Genomic DNA, 14,985 nt, shown 5'->3' with positions numbered 1-14,985 from the left:
AAAATTTCCTCTGTACTTATTGATTATTTCTTTTGCCCAAACCTCCTTCTTGAATATTTTGCTAGATCTTTTATTGTTTTACAGGTAACTTAGAGCTCTATTAGTTTAAAGCCCCTCCCCCTTTCCCCCAAGTCACTTCTTTTGTTTCTACCAATTGTTTCTTTCAAGCATCTGGGCAGAGGACAATTGCTCACTATAGGACAAAAGTACATTTCCTTGGCCTATACAACGCCATTCTTTTCTTGAGCCTTTACCCTTCTCCTAATCACTTCTGTGGCAACTTCCCTGAGGAATCTTTCTGGCCTTCTCCCAGCCTTCCTATATTTTGCTCAACTGTTTTCCATCTCTTCCTTTCTTTTTCATAACAAATGGTTAAGGAAAATTACAAGATTGCCTCCCCTGTCAATTTTACCTGGAATTCCTAGGCATTCAATTTGATAGTCAAACCCAATAAAACTATTAGATAAAAACAAACTATTTTACAACTATATAAAAGCAGCTATAATAGGAGGATAAAGAGCTCACCAAAAGAGCTATCACACGGCAGCCATCTTAAACCATCTTAAACAGTCACACCTATATAAGTGGTACCAGCACATAGAGAAATAAAGAGTCTCAAGAACACAACATATTTCAAGAGTGTTTCTGTTCAATTCTCCTGGTAAAATTTACTCTGCTAGAAAGGTTGATAGTCAGCTGATTAGTGGCAGTCTTGCCTAAATGCACTCATATTTTCAACTTAAATCTCCCTTCTTCAGCTCACCATTTGATATTCTTTCTTCTAGGAATACCTTTTAGGTCTTGAATTACTTAAACTGCTTGGGCTTTGTCTCTTTGGGTCTTTTTCTCTCTTTCTCTCTAATTGCCATTAGGAAGTTCCAGTGAACACCAGGCTCATCTCTGAGCAATGGCTCTCCTCCAGCTATTTCTCAATTGTCCCTATTTAATACTGTTCAGCTCTACTTCCCTATTTCCAGAAAAGTGCTTTTCTGTGTACTTTAGGTCATGCATTCCTGTGGAAGAAGCTAACCAATGGCTTAAGAGCCGTATTGGCACAGTGGTTAGAATGCAGTACTGTAAGCTAACTTCCTGCTAGCTCCAAGAGTTTAATTTTGAATGGCTCAAGATTGAGTCAGTCTTCCATCCCTCCAAGGTTGGTAAAATGAGGACCCAAATTGTTAGGGGCAATATACTGACTTTGTAAACCACTTAGAGAGGGTTGTAAAGCACTATGAAGCTGTATATACAAAAAGTCTTGCTATTGATGAGAGGTAGGTCGATGTGCTAGTCACACCTATATAAGTGGTACCACACACAGGCAGGCTATGTGTTAGTCATAGCCATTCAAATGTTTTTTAAAGTCTCTTGGTTTTGGGATATTACATCTGTTGTACTGCTTACATCTTTCCCATTTGTAAAATGGTAGAATGGCTCACATTTATAGATATGAAGTATGCATACTTTCATGTCTACGTAGACCTTGCTATTTAGACTTAGATTTAGAATAACTTTATTGTCAAATTGCCCCTTCTTTACTGTTTAACAATTTGGCACATTTGCTAATTTAATGTTTCTTTATTTGGTGTCCCTATGGGCCTATGTTATGTATGTTATGTCATACCTTTTAACTCCAAGGTGTAATTTCATTCCATTGTTTAGGTTAATTACACCTTCCCATATCATGTTTCTTCACCATATAGCTTCTTCTGCACATTGTTTTCTGGATCAGTTATAAGAGGTCTCCAAATCAAGGACCAACAATAGATACCACCAAAGAAGCTACTATCCTACTGCCATGACTCCATATGCTTCTAGTGTTTGTACACAAGTTTTTCTCTGTAACATGAGTCTTGTTTTCCCCCAACTACTGCATAATATTAAGTTACAACTTTAGTTGCTTGCTTCATCAAATTGGCTTTATTCCTCTTTGTTCATTTGAACATTAAAGAGCTCATTCCTTTCATGGTGGTAAAGAGCAGAAATCTTTTTGGAGACATCCCCCTTCTGCATCTTGTGCCATTGCATGTCCTCACCATGTATAGTGGGGGCCCTTCTCCAAAGGCTCTGTACCCTAGGTGCTTGGTTCCTTATGGCATCAAAGAAACCCTCAAGGTTTTTGCAGTTTGGAAGGCATTGTGGTCATACTATCCATGTAATATTGATCATACTTCAATAATCTAATGCATAGTATATCTACTTGAAAATTCCAAAACAAGAAGAAATAAAAATGTTACTCAAGAAATATATAAAAAGGACAATAGTAAAAACATCCCGTACTTACAGTTACTGTGTATCCTAAGTACATCAGCTGTTGTTAGTCTTCAAAAGGAAAAATTACATTTTCATTGTTAATCAAGCCTGACCAATTGGTTTTCCAAAGGGAGAGATAATGGGACAGTTTCTGATTAAACGAAACAACAGAAAACAAAAACAACAACAAAAATCAGAAACAAAAAGAACAGAAGTATTCTTTGAATGCTGGAAAGAAGATACCGTTAGGAAGATACTCAGGCTGGCTCTTTCCTAAATCCATCAGTTAAAAGAGGGAGGGAAAATAAAACACAAATGTAGTTGCAAGATTCCCTTGATACAGATTAACAGAGTTGAAAGGGACCTTGTAGGTCATCTAGTCCAACCCCCGCCCAAGCAGGAGACCCTACACCATTTCTGACAAATGGCACTCCAGTCTCTTCTTGAAAGCCTCCAGTGATGAAGCTCCCACAACTTCTGAAGGCAAGCTGTTCCATTGGTTGATCGTTCTCACTGTCAGAAAATTTCTCCTTATTTCTAGGTTGAATCTGTCCTTGAACAGTTTCCATCCATTTTTCCTTGTCCGGCCTTCAGGTGCCTTAGAAAATAGATTGACCCCTTCTACTCTGTGGCAGCCCCTCAAATATTGGAACACTGCTTACTGTAGTCTGTTTCCTGACCCGATCTACCTAGAAGTGTGCCTTCTCTGTTATGCTACCTGCACAGTGGAATAACCTTCCTCTTGGAGTTCAAAAAGCTCTTACCCTCCACCTTCTTTCAACATTTCAGTTTGGCCCTATTTCCACAGAGATATGATATTTGGAAGAGTTTCATCTTGCCTTTCGCCAATTTACTATGCTTTAAATGAGCCTTGAAGATTTGGCTGTTTCCCCAGCCTCTTAGCTGAGTATGAGTCAGCTTGAAAAGGTTATATCCAGTATTATGCTAAGTCTGTCCCTCCTGGCTATGTTCATCTGTTTATTTCTTTGTTGAGTTAATGTATTGGATTTTGTTTCCAATCTGTACTCTTCTGTGAGTTGGCTGTCCTTATACATTTAAAGTATAAATAAGTAAAATAAATACATGTTGGTGTTTCTTTTATATTTGAAACTGCTAACTTTAGCTCTCTTTTCATTAGAGTCATCCCATTTTTTGCTTTCCTCAGGCAGTGCTACTCTTTCTAGTCTACTAATGAAGCTTTTTATGAGCCATCCAGCACCTTTCCAGCCAACATTCCTACCACTTTTGGCCTATAGCCTTAGTCTTGTTCTTTCTGTATTTTCACATTAACATTGAAATCCTTTCAGCTGTGTCTCCTGTCCCAATTTATCTCCTCTGATGGAAGGCACACTTTCTGGTAGGCAAAGCATTGGCTCATTGGCTGAAACCCTGGGTGTTTTATGTCCTTATATCTTTATTTTTATAGGAACAAAGTAGGATGCCCAGATATTTCATACCTTCCAAAATCAGTCTGTACCTACTGTTTGGAATCATATTTTTCCCATCACCAAAACACCACTGGAAACACAGCACATTCTTTGAACATCTATGGCAATTTAGCTTTTTATCTGAATTATACAGTACAGCTTCACAAGAATTAATGTTTATTCCTGGCCTTCTGAGGTCCAACTCTCCACCAGCTCCCAGAATTTATCCTAAAGAATAATAGTAGCTATCAAACTTTGCCACAAGTTGTCCAAATAGCTGGGTTTCCTTATAATTATCCCTTACTCAGTATAATTTCTATGTTCGTAAATCTAATGGAGAAAAAGAAAAAGCACATTACATATATGTGGGGTTTTTGTTTGTTTGTTCCCCCCACTTGTTTTATATAAGGTTAGGGGGATCCTTCCCTCTCAAATTTATATGTCCACTACATTTGGTGGACTTTTCCATCCTGCAAATGGCACTTTTCCACGGCACCACTTCAGTATTTCCCATGTTGGCAGCATGAGAGGAACCTGCTTTTGCTGGAGTCAATTCTGTATACCTGTCATCTGTGAATCAGAGGAGTATTGCCCATTCTTGCTTTGGGACAAGTCATTCTTGAGTGAAATATACAAAACAAAAATCTGGTGACCTTTTGCTGTTTTCCACAAAACACGTTTGTTTTTCTTTCAGGTGGGAATAGAGAGGAAAAAAAGCTTGAATCCGGATAATTTGGGAGAAGACGGCGATAATGCCAAGGAATGTGCTGTGCAATGAAAGGAAGAAGTAGCTATGTGAAAACAATAGAAGCAACAAGAATTGAAGAACAGGAACACCATGCCTCCCTTCTGTAGTCCGAAGAACCAAGAAATATTTGGAGTGACATTTTGCTCTCTCAACATACTTTAAAAAGTCTTTTGGGATATGTTTGCTGAGTAGTTTGGGTAGAATTACACTAAGTATATAGGCTTACAATGCACTCAAGCCTGTTTTCATCTGTTCCAGTATACCCTTTAGAGCAAAATAACTGTATTTTGTCAGCTACAGTTGTCAAAATTCTAGTCTTGTTAAGTATTTTCCAACCATACACTTGACATTTCCTGACGACTGGTAATTCGGTCTTCAGTGGAGTTTTTCCAGGTGATCTGTAACAGCCCTGGGGATGGGAGGTATGGAAGAGACACCAGATTTTCTGTGTTTCTATCACGCCTTTCCTATCAACTACCAATAGGTAGAGAGAGCCACTGGGAACTTCAAATGAAAGACACATGATCTCAGTTTTCCTGTATGCCATCTTTGAGGAAGAATATTTAAATATTGTATACTTCCCTTGGCGAATCAGAAATCTTTTATGCAATTTACTGAAATGCCACATTTATTTTTTAGACATGATTTAGTTATAGTTACCAGTTGAAAGGGACTAGGTGACTTTTGGATCACTTACTTGGGAAGATACTAGGGGAAAATAGATTTAATCTTAGTTATATATTTAGCTAGGCTGGTTACTATGTGTTCCTCAAATCACTACCATACTGCATACATTAATATGCTGAACTTTAAGTTTTGATGGGGTTGGTAAAAAGTTGCTTAACTTTTGTAAATGCTGATAATGCTACTTTCAAATTCTGTCTTAACACTAAATTTTATTTCAGAGATACTTCAAAAAAATAATGTTCTATGTTAGTAAGTAATTAATGTTATTACTTTATACAAGGTAGACATGGTGGCAGTTCAGAGAAGGTTTTTGTGAATTCTTGTGTCCACACTGTCTTTTTCATAGAGATGAAAACTTGACTTCTTGAAAAATTTCAGCTTATAGCTCTTTTTTAAAGAATCAAGTTTCTAGTTTTCAGATTTCTGGGAATATTCTTAAACATGTCTGGAAATATCTTTGAAGAACTTTCTATGAGTACACATTGGAGCTTCAGTATTCTCTATATTCTTTTTAATCCCCCGCTATGCCGAAAAGGCAAAAGTTACAAATTGCTATAGGAATTATACTCCAATCTATTGGGAGGAGCACCAAGTTGGGGAACTGTACATATCTATAATCACACTTTTTCTCAAGCAAGAATTTGGAGTATTTTTCTATGGGTATTGATATGTTTGTATGAGTTCATAAAATTCTGGTGGTTTTCATTTGCTTCTGAAAATGCCAGCCACAGTTGCCAGCAAGACATCAAGAAACCTGTTGTCTAGACTAGTTACTCAACCCTGAAGCACAACACTGCCCAATGGATAATGCCATGAAAGCCTACACACAGAATCCTGACTGAAATATTCTAGTATTGTAATAAATCCCAGTTCTAAATAAATTACAAGTGCTAGACTAGATGCAAATTTCATATATTTTATCTTACAGACCATATTATTCTGGCAAATGGGGCTTGATGATGAAATTACTGTCCAATCACTTGTATAAGGAGGGGAAGATGTAATTGGTACTTTCTCATAGGCCAACAACAATTTCAGTAGAAGAGAATATGTGGAGCTCAGGGGTGAACTCTAGAGTCCTTGCTGCCGTCTGAGCTTAGTTGTTTGCTTACAGATGTTTCATTATCCAACTAGATAATAGCATCAGTGCAAATACAGTAAGTGTGGGCTTTGCTGTTTGTATACTGTTCATATACAGTAGCTTGCCCTGCCAGTTTTGGTGATTTTTCTGTTGGTAGTTATTGTTAATTTAAGTCTTGAGTTAGTAGGGTATTGTTTTCTGCTTGATTGTTTGCCTGGTGTTATTCCCTGCTTATTTGGCTGTTGGCTGCTGGAGAGGATATATTCTGGTCTTTTTGTTCTTAACTTTTTAATTGTCTCTTTTGAATGGTATATAAATGTAATTTATCTCTATGTGTCTCTTAATGGCAGATTTGTCTGATTGCCAAATGTTCAGGAATTCCCTAGCACTTTTGGATTTAGTTTTGTCTAAGATGCTCAGTTTCCCAGTTGAAATTATGGTTGAGTCAGTCCATCTGTTGTGTTGTGAGATTAAGGAATTTTCATCCTGTCTTCTGACTGTTAATTGGTGTTCATGGATGTGCTCTGTTAGTCTTCCATTTGTCTGTCTCCATAGTAACTGTTACAATCTTTACAACATATATTATAGATGACTTTACAACATACATCTATAGCATACAGTGAATCTTCTGTAACAGGGTAAGGAATGGAATAGCCACTGTGTCCCCACTGGAAAGAGTGCAAAGCCCTAACCAACTTTCTACAACTGCTTTGATCCAAGAACTAATTTTTCTGTAATGTATTTTAACTTTTATTCTTGATTTATATACCAGACTATTTGGTCCTCACTTTTGAGTTTCCTGGCTTGTTTTCATCTGCCCTTTCTTTGCTATATCTTACTTTTCACTGACTGTGTGAGACATAATTCTCACAATACTGATAATGTCCCTGCCTTTGTAATGATATAGCATTTTCTAATTTGGGTAAACTGTAGGACAAAAGGCCTATTGATGTCCATTACTGACTTCATATTCTAGCACATCAAGAAGCACATCTGCCTATGTCTCCTAACTGCATTGAGCTGAATATTGTTTACTGTTGTTGGTTTGCACATTTAGTTGTAAATCACAATATTTATAAAGTATTTAAATATTATGCAAGCTTGTCTGAACCAGCCCTTCAACTTCTTTTAAAATCTGCCTCAAAAATTGATGAATGCCTTTTTCAATGAGGTTAAGCATGATTAAGTGGAAGTCTTTAAAAATACTTATTTCACACACTCTGATATATGGGTGTGGTAGAATATTCAGAAAGCCTAATTAGATTTTACCTAATCTCAGAGAAAATGATTTGACGAAGGGAAATGGACATGGGGAAGATTTTTTCTATGTAATGTAGTAATGGCCCATTAGGGAGTTTAAAATGTAAATATTAACATATTTTAAGGGTACCCAGAAGTTATTCTTTCCTCTGTGATCAAGCTGAACATGGTCTGAGCAGTCAGTCCTTTTCAGAATATATCCTTATGAAGAATGTACTAACAACAGTTAAGGTGTAAGAGAATGTGTAATGATTAGCAAATAACAGCCACATTTGGTACTTAACAAGACTTAACAAGAGAGAGGGAATTGTAGAATTGAGGAGGAGAAGCTAAGATTCCTGGCTGATATTTGGGTCCCCACAAATGAGCCATCACTGTTGATTAATAATATCTGCTTTATATAGATTCACTTTTAATTAACTTGCTGGTATGGAGTTCCAGTGAATTGCAGATTGTAACTTACCATCTGATTTAAGTCCTATATATGGGAACATCTTTCTATGGTATTGGCCAGTTTGTAATGGGAATCCCATTAATTTTTTGTGAAAATGTTACCTAACATAAAGCAACCCCAAAGTCCTTAAAGACTTCTGAAGATAAATAAAAGGGCTTGTATTGCAATTATGTTGTTGTTCAGTGCCTCCATACAAATAACCCATAACCTCTTGCACTAATGTGATTGTTGTTGTTTTTTACATATTTTTAATAGGTTTCTACCTTTTAATGTACTTTGAAAAAGTCTATACACTGGCTAATTCTTTTAAAAATATATTGTGGCACTTCTCCACCCCATCAGAGAAATGTCATTTCGAAGTTTGGGAAGGATTGTTGAATAAATGCAAATGAAATTCACAGCAGTCGTGTCTTCATTTTTGCATTGTTGTGTATTTATTTATATAGTTCAAAAGGAAAAGATAATGCCATAATATAATGACTTATTAAAACATGAATGGTTCAGAGTTTCAAGATGCATGTAAAAAGGTGACTACATGGGTGTAATTTTGCAACATACATAGTGGTTTATGTTTGCCTTGTTCTGGGTGTTCTTTTAACTTTCCAGTCTAGTCTTTAGCCCTTGGATTTCCTGATGGTTCAAATCCTAACCACGTCCAGACCTACTTTGCAAAGCATTACCATAAGGAATCCCTATGGAAATTTGCAGAGGATACTAAGCTGGCAGGAATAGCTAACACCCAAGACGATAGGCTCAAGATCCAAATGGATCTTGACAGACTAGAACACTGGGCCATATCTAACAAAATGAAATTCAGTGTAGAGAAAAGTAAAGTCCTACACTTAGGCAAGAAAAACCAAAGGTACAGGTATAGACTGGGTGAAACCGGACTTACTAGCAGTAACTGTGAGAGGGATGGGGCAGTGGCGGTGGCAGTTTTCTCGTCCCTCTTGGTGCTCCGCTCTGCTTCCCCCCACCCATGGGCCCAGCCATCGTTGCCTGGGAAGGCACAGGAAAAACAAGCAGAAACATAGCTCTCGCTGGGGTGGAAGAGCTGAGATCGAGGAAAGCACTGGCAAGAGAAGATGCAAGCTGCCGCCTTTGAAAAGCACTGCATTCTGTTGCCTGTGCCTCCCCTCATCTCCGTTCTTTCGCCCCAGCGAGAGCTATGTTTCCACTCGCTTTCTTTTCCTGTGCCTTCCCTGGGCAGCGATGGCTGGGGCCGTGGGAGAGGCAGCAGAGATGTTAGGACTGCTCTCCCCCCTCAGCAAGCCAGGCCTGGAGGAATGCGAAGAATTGTGGGCAAGTGATATATTATATCATCAGGCTTCTGTATTGTGTTTGTGAGTCAGACTTTTACTGAAGTCTGAAACGGAAACTGAAACAACTGTAAAAGTCTGACTCACAGACAAACACAATACAGAAGCCTGATGATGGCAGATGAGATTCTGCCGAAATGTTGCTACAACTTTAAAAGCACAACTATAATGACGTGGGAAAATACCCGAACAATATATAATATCAAAACTTTAAAATTTTATATTAAATATCTTTTTTTTAAAAAATTGTATTAGTGGTCCAAAAGGTTGGCGACCCCTGTCTAAAGCACCTGTAGGCCCAATAAGGAATAAAGGATGGAAACTGAACAAGGAGAGATTTAACCTGGAAATAAGGAGAAACTTTCTGACAATGAGAACAAACAACCAATGGAACAGCCTGCCCTCAGAGGTTGTAGGAGCGCCATCACTTGAGACTTTCAAGAAGCGATTGGACTGCCATTTGTCAGAATTGGTATAGGGTCTCCTGCTTGGGCGGAGGGTTGGACTAGATGACCTACAAGTCCCTTCCAACTCTGATTATCTGTTATCTGTTAAATTATCCAACAAGCTCCATAAAACAGAATGAAGTATAGGTAAGGGCATTGATTTCATTTTCTTAATGTCATAATTTGTGCTATGCACCTTTATAATCTGATGTACTTAAAGATGGGTCATTTAATCACAAAGTAACTTGATCTAATCATTTTTCAGTATATGGAATTACGCTAATAGGGAAAAATGAGAGCATTACTATCAGTCTTCACTGATGCTATTCACTTGCCTTGCATAGGTCCTGAAGGAAAAACACTATTGGACCAACACTTTTGGCCTCTTTACCATTCATTAGGCAATCTGTATTTTTAGATTACAGTTCTCACCACTTAAGTATTATGGACTAAACTATTAGCAAAATGTTAAGATTACCTCTACCACTGAGTTCAATATAATAAGTTCAATATCTCAGGAAAGAAAAAAACATGGGAACTCTAAAAACTCTTCAACTTTGATTGGGAATCTTCCTCACTTTGCTTCTATGTTCTTCTGGTCAGAATGCCGACTAGTAATGCCAGGAAAAATTGATGTAATTCAACAATGCCAAATATAAGCTCTCCACACACCACATTTGTTACTGGTCCACCTGTCCTTTTGCCCATGCCAAAGAAAAGCAAATTTCCCATAAGAAACTTGCAAGCTGGATAAAAAAACTTCCCTGGGCAGTATTTGCCTATCCATCACAAGAGAATCTCTACATCAGGCTTGGAGAGTTGCTGCCAGCCTGTTTATAGTCAGCTAATTTTGCTCTGCATCCATCAACCTGTATATAACAGAGTGGAGTATGGCAGCTTAAAAATAAAATTAGAAATTATTGTTTATAAATGGGACATCCTCTGCTAACTATTAAATTATAATTAGGTGTCAAAGGACAGCATTTTACTATATAAGGTGGGAGAGCAGCTCTGTTCAAATACATGCAATACCTGATCAATGTAACACAAGAACAAAATTGAAATTTATTATTTATTTTCCTTTATTCTGTATAATTCCTTTCATGTAGGCATCAGTAAGAAAAGGGGAAAAAATAATGCAGGTGAATGTGGAGATGCATTTGTTGCTAAAATAAACCTAAGTAAAAGAAAATGCACAATTATAGATTTTATTTTCTATAATGTACAGTTCTTTATACTTTGGTTAACAATTTGGCAAAAGAATTGAGCCAAAAGAAGAAACTCCTATGCATATACAAATTCTGACTGAAACATATGTCATTTCTCCTTTTTAAATAGATTTTATTGTTAGCCCAGTAACATCAGTATTTTACAACATTTGACACTTTTGTGAGTTGTTTTGGTTTAATTCCAAAATGAAGAAACACTGATATACTTAACCACTTCTTATTCAATTTTCCCCTTTTGAGAAACTATTGCCATCTTGTGGTTTGATGTTGGTAGTGTAACGCATACTGGGTAACAAAATATCTAGTAAAATGAGTTAAATTTCAATAAAACACACACAACGTCAATGTGTTTATAATATAAGATGCATACAGATTGTTTTAAAAATAGACATTTACATTACAAACAAAAAATATTGATACTTATTTTCACACACTGCCAGAGTCAGGAAATTTTTTAAAAAATAAAAGCAATAAAAGCAGAACATAGCTAGTTATAAAATAAATTTTCATCAGGAGTTGGATCAAAATGAATTTCAGCTATTTACATACATTCCACACAGATCATAATACAAATTAAAAGAATAAGCACATTTTTATTGGCATCAATGTTTCAAGAGACCAATATCCATAATCAATAATATGCAAATATTGATCTGAATTATTTTATCATCCTTTCTGTCATATTGCTGTAAATTAGAAAAGCATACTTGTACAAAATAAAAAACAGATAATTTCAAATCTGTTTCTATTCTTTTTCTCCTTCTGATCTTTTTTTCCTTTTAGGATGCAACCTATCACAGCTTGCTTTTATTGTCTAATATGGACACTTACTTTTTCCAAAAAGTTAATAATAATAATAATAACAAAAGATTTGGTTGACCTGCAATGATCAGTTATCAAAGCAACCGAGAAAGAAAAACCAGGGAAAACCTAACCAGGGATAGGTTGAGGAACAAGTCCAAAAAGCTGTTAGACTCTGACTCTATTCATATCTAAGTATTGCCCATGCAATTGGAGATGACATACAACAATATTTGCAAGGGTACAAGTTTCCCACACATGGTCTCTTACCAGTTCTAAAGCAAGTAAATAGCAGATAAGAAGAATTAACAAAAAAAAAATGCCATAGTTGTTAGTCAGTTCAGACAAGAAAATATTGGCATAATTTATGGTGATGATTGCAAGGCAGTGGTATCAGGTATCCATTAAGACTGCAGAAAATATAAGATTTATGAATAACTTCTTAATGTTTGATTTAATCAGCTTATTTGATGTACTACTGTATAAGAAATATATGACCAAGGAGATTTTACATATCAGTATTTCTAATGACGCTTAATGAATTTTTGTTGAGATCATAATTGAAATAGAGACTTTATGAATTTGTTTATGGATAAAAGATAGGATATGGAAAAAAGAGATAATTTGTTGTATTTTAGGGGATGAAGAATTTATACTACTTGTGCTGAAGGTGATAACTCATTTTGTTATATATTTTTCTTAATTATATTATTTTTGTTATTTTCTGCACTTTCTATTTTTTAATTCTATTTTTGTTTGCATGTTATTGCTGTAATTTTAATCATTAATATAATTATTATAATTTTTTCACATTTCTAGATCAAGGTTTTGAAAATATAGTCTGGTAAGCATAAATAAAAATTGGCATTTCTTTATGACTTCATGATGTTTTACAATATAAAAAGCTTACATGATGAAATATCTGTAGGCTTCAATTTAAGCTGTACTAAGGCCAAAGTAGATACTTTATATACTGTAAGTTCAAAATATTATTGTTCATTTCATAATGACAGAACCTTTAATACAGTATTGTCGAGTTTGCCATTTTTTTCTTCCCATTTGTTTTCATTTGTTTCATAAAAGCATAAAATGTTAAGATTGGAAAATATTTTAGACAAACCTCTCCCCTGTGTAGGAATCCACTACATTTCTTTCATTTATTTTTAAAATAATGAAATCACCACCATCAGTATCCACTACAAGATCATGTGTCATCTTCCAAGGCTGTCAGTTCCATGAATGAACAGTTCTCAACTTTAGCATCTTTTTTTCTTGATAATCAACTGAAATCTATTTTGTTGTAATTTAAACTCACCTTTTTTTTTTTGCCCAGTCTTCTGGAACAATTGTGAACAGTTGCATCATTTTTTCAAAAAAAAAAAAAAAAGTATTTATCATACTTAGAAACTGCCCATCTCCCTTACAGAGGGAGTCTGGGTAGTGTACAAATAAAATGTTAAAAACAAAAACTGAATATAAAATTTAAAAAAAAATAAAGATGGGGCAAAATTTGACCTTAAAAGTTATTAAAAGGGAAGGGGAAGGATCCTCAGGGTAGTACCCAGTCTCACGGTTTCATATTTGACAATCATTCAGATTCTTTTTTGAAAAATAGTTTTTATTGGTTTATAATATAGCATACAAAGAAATTACAAAAGTAAATAGTAGGGAAAATAGGGAAGGAAAAGAAAAAGTGAGGGAAAGAAAAGGGGAAAAAGGAAAAAAAGGCATTGACTTCTGACTCCCTTTGGAGCAGTAGAATAAGGCATTAACATCAAATCTCAACTTTTTACTTTTACATAATCGTATTAACTAGCCATTTCTATAACAAATGACAATCGCTCAGATTCTTGAAGTTAACTCAAATCTTCCTACAGTGTAGGTTATTTATACTCAATACCGCCAAACATATTTTTTTTTTGCTCCAACACTCTTTTCATCATGGCTGCATACAGTAAGTCTTGAGGACTTACTCTAGTTAATTGACAATGGCTTTCTTGAAATTCAGTGCCCAGAATACAACACAATATTCTATGGACAGTCTGCTAATGCAGAAGACAGAGAAATAATGCCTAGGTTGTCAATACAACATACGATGGTATTAGCTTTTATGCAGTTGCATGTCATTGTTTATTTCTGTTCAGCTTGTGGTACATCAAGATATCATTCCTTTGATATATATTTTTTCATACCCAAATGCAGGAATATGCTTTTCTTCATGTTGAAATGCATCTTCCTTGTTTCTGGTTATTGTTCCAGCTTGTCAAGATCCTCTTGAATGCCAATAGGTATTTGAAATCAGAAAGAGTCTGAAATCAGAAAGCAATTTTTCATAGTAACAATTAACAACAACTAGTGAGGGAAGGGAGGGGAAGACAGGTTGGTTGTGCAGATGCAGATTGAAAGTACCTTATCAATTAGGAACTGCAGTGCGTTATCATCTGCCAATAGTGCCCCTCTTTTTACATAGGATAAATATGAGAAGCTCTGTACAAAACAATTAATGGACCCAACTTCAATATCAAGACTTAAATTATATCAGAACATTTCAACTGCTCAAGACAATGCTACAGATCTCAAAGTGACCATTGTAGAGAAAAGGAATTTTAAAAACATGATTGTGTGGAAGATTATTGAAAGATTTCAATCTATCTTCCAAAATTTCAATGAGCACAACTGTTAATTGTAATTAACACAGAATTAACAATGAGAATCATCTTCTTTCATTGGTGTCTTCTAAATGCATTGGAATAGGGGTACTTGATAATGAATCAGCCTTCTCTAAACATATAAGCAAAGGTCACAATTACCAAACATTTGTAGATGTGATAAATAAAATATTTGTTTTCCATTATCTATTTTTTATTACACTGTTTTGAATTTAATGTGACTTAGTTCCAACTAAATAAACTGGGTGCAACCCTAAGGGCATTTCCGAACAGTCCTGAGGGCATTTTAAGGGCCTATGGAATGTGATAATGAAGATGTCAAGATTTCTGTATCTAGTTTATAAAATAGGCCATTCTAAATTAAAATGCAATATCATTTGAGGCACTGCTTTTTCCCAATTATATCTACCCATGCCATCAGATCCAGCAGAAGAGGTATGGTACAGGTCCTGCCTGCTAAAGAGCTACATCTGGTGGGATCCCAGAGATGGGCCTTTTCTGCTCTGCCACCTTCCTTGAGAAACATCATCCCCTCAGCCATCCTTGTTAACTTTCTGCAAGTCCCTCAAGGCTTCACTCTCAGGCTTGGGGAACCCAAGGGAATGGTGAGTTGT

General features: G+C 35.9%; 1 protein-coding gene across 1 annotated transcript in view; it reads left to right on the top strand.

Annotated features, from left to right (window-relative positions):
* Positions 1-8,305, top strand: part of STON2 (stonin 2) — a 90,759-nt gene extending 82,454 nt beyond the window's left edge. The window contains exon 7 of the mRNA XM_026664333.2: positions 4,372-8,305. Within this exon, the coding sequence (XP_026520118.2) occupies positions 4,372-4,455 (84 nt within the window). The 3' untranslated portion in view covers positions 4,456-8,305. The remainder of the gene's footprint in view (positions 1-4,371) is intronic.
* Positions 8,306-14,985: the final 6,680 nt, after the last annotated feature.

The sequence above is a fragment of the Notechis scutatus genome, chromosome 1 (genome assembly GCF_049901735.1).
Source record: "Notechis scutatus isolate UNSWTSFEM ecotype Mainland chromosome 1, rNotScu1.2, whole genome shotgun sequence".
Classification (NCBI taxonomy): domain Eukaryota; kingdom Metazoa; phylum Chordata; class Lepidosauria; order Squamata; family Elapidae; genus Notechis; species Notechis scutatus.
This window is presented reverse-complemented; position numbering and strand designations above follow the sequence as displayed.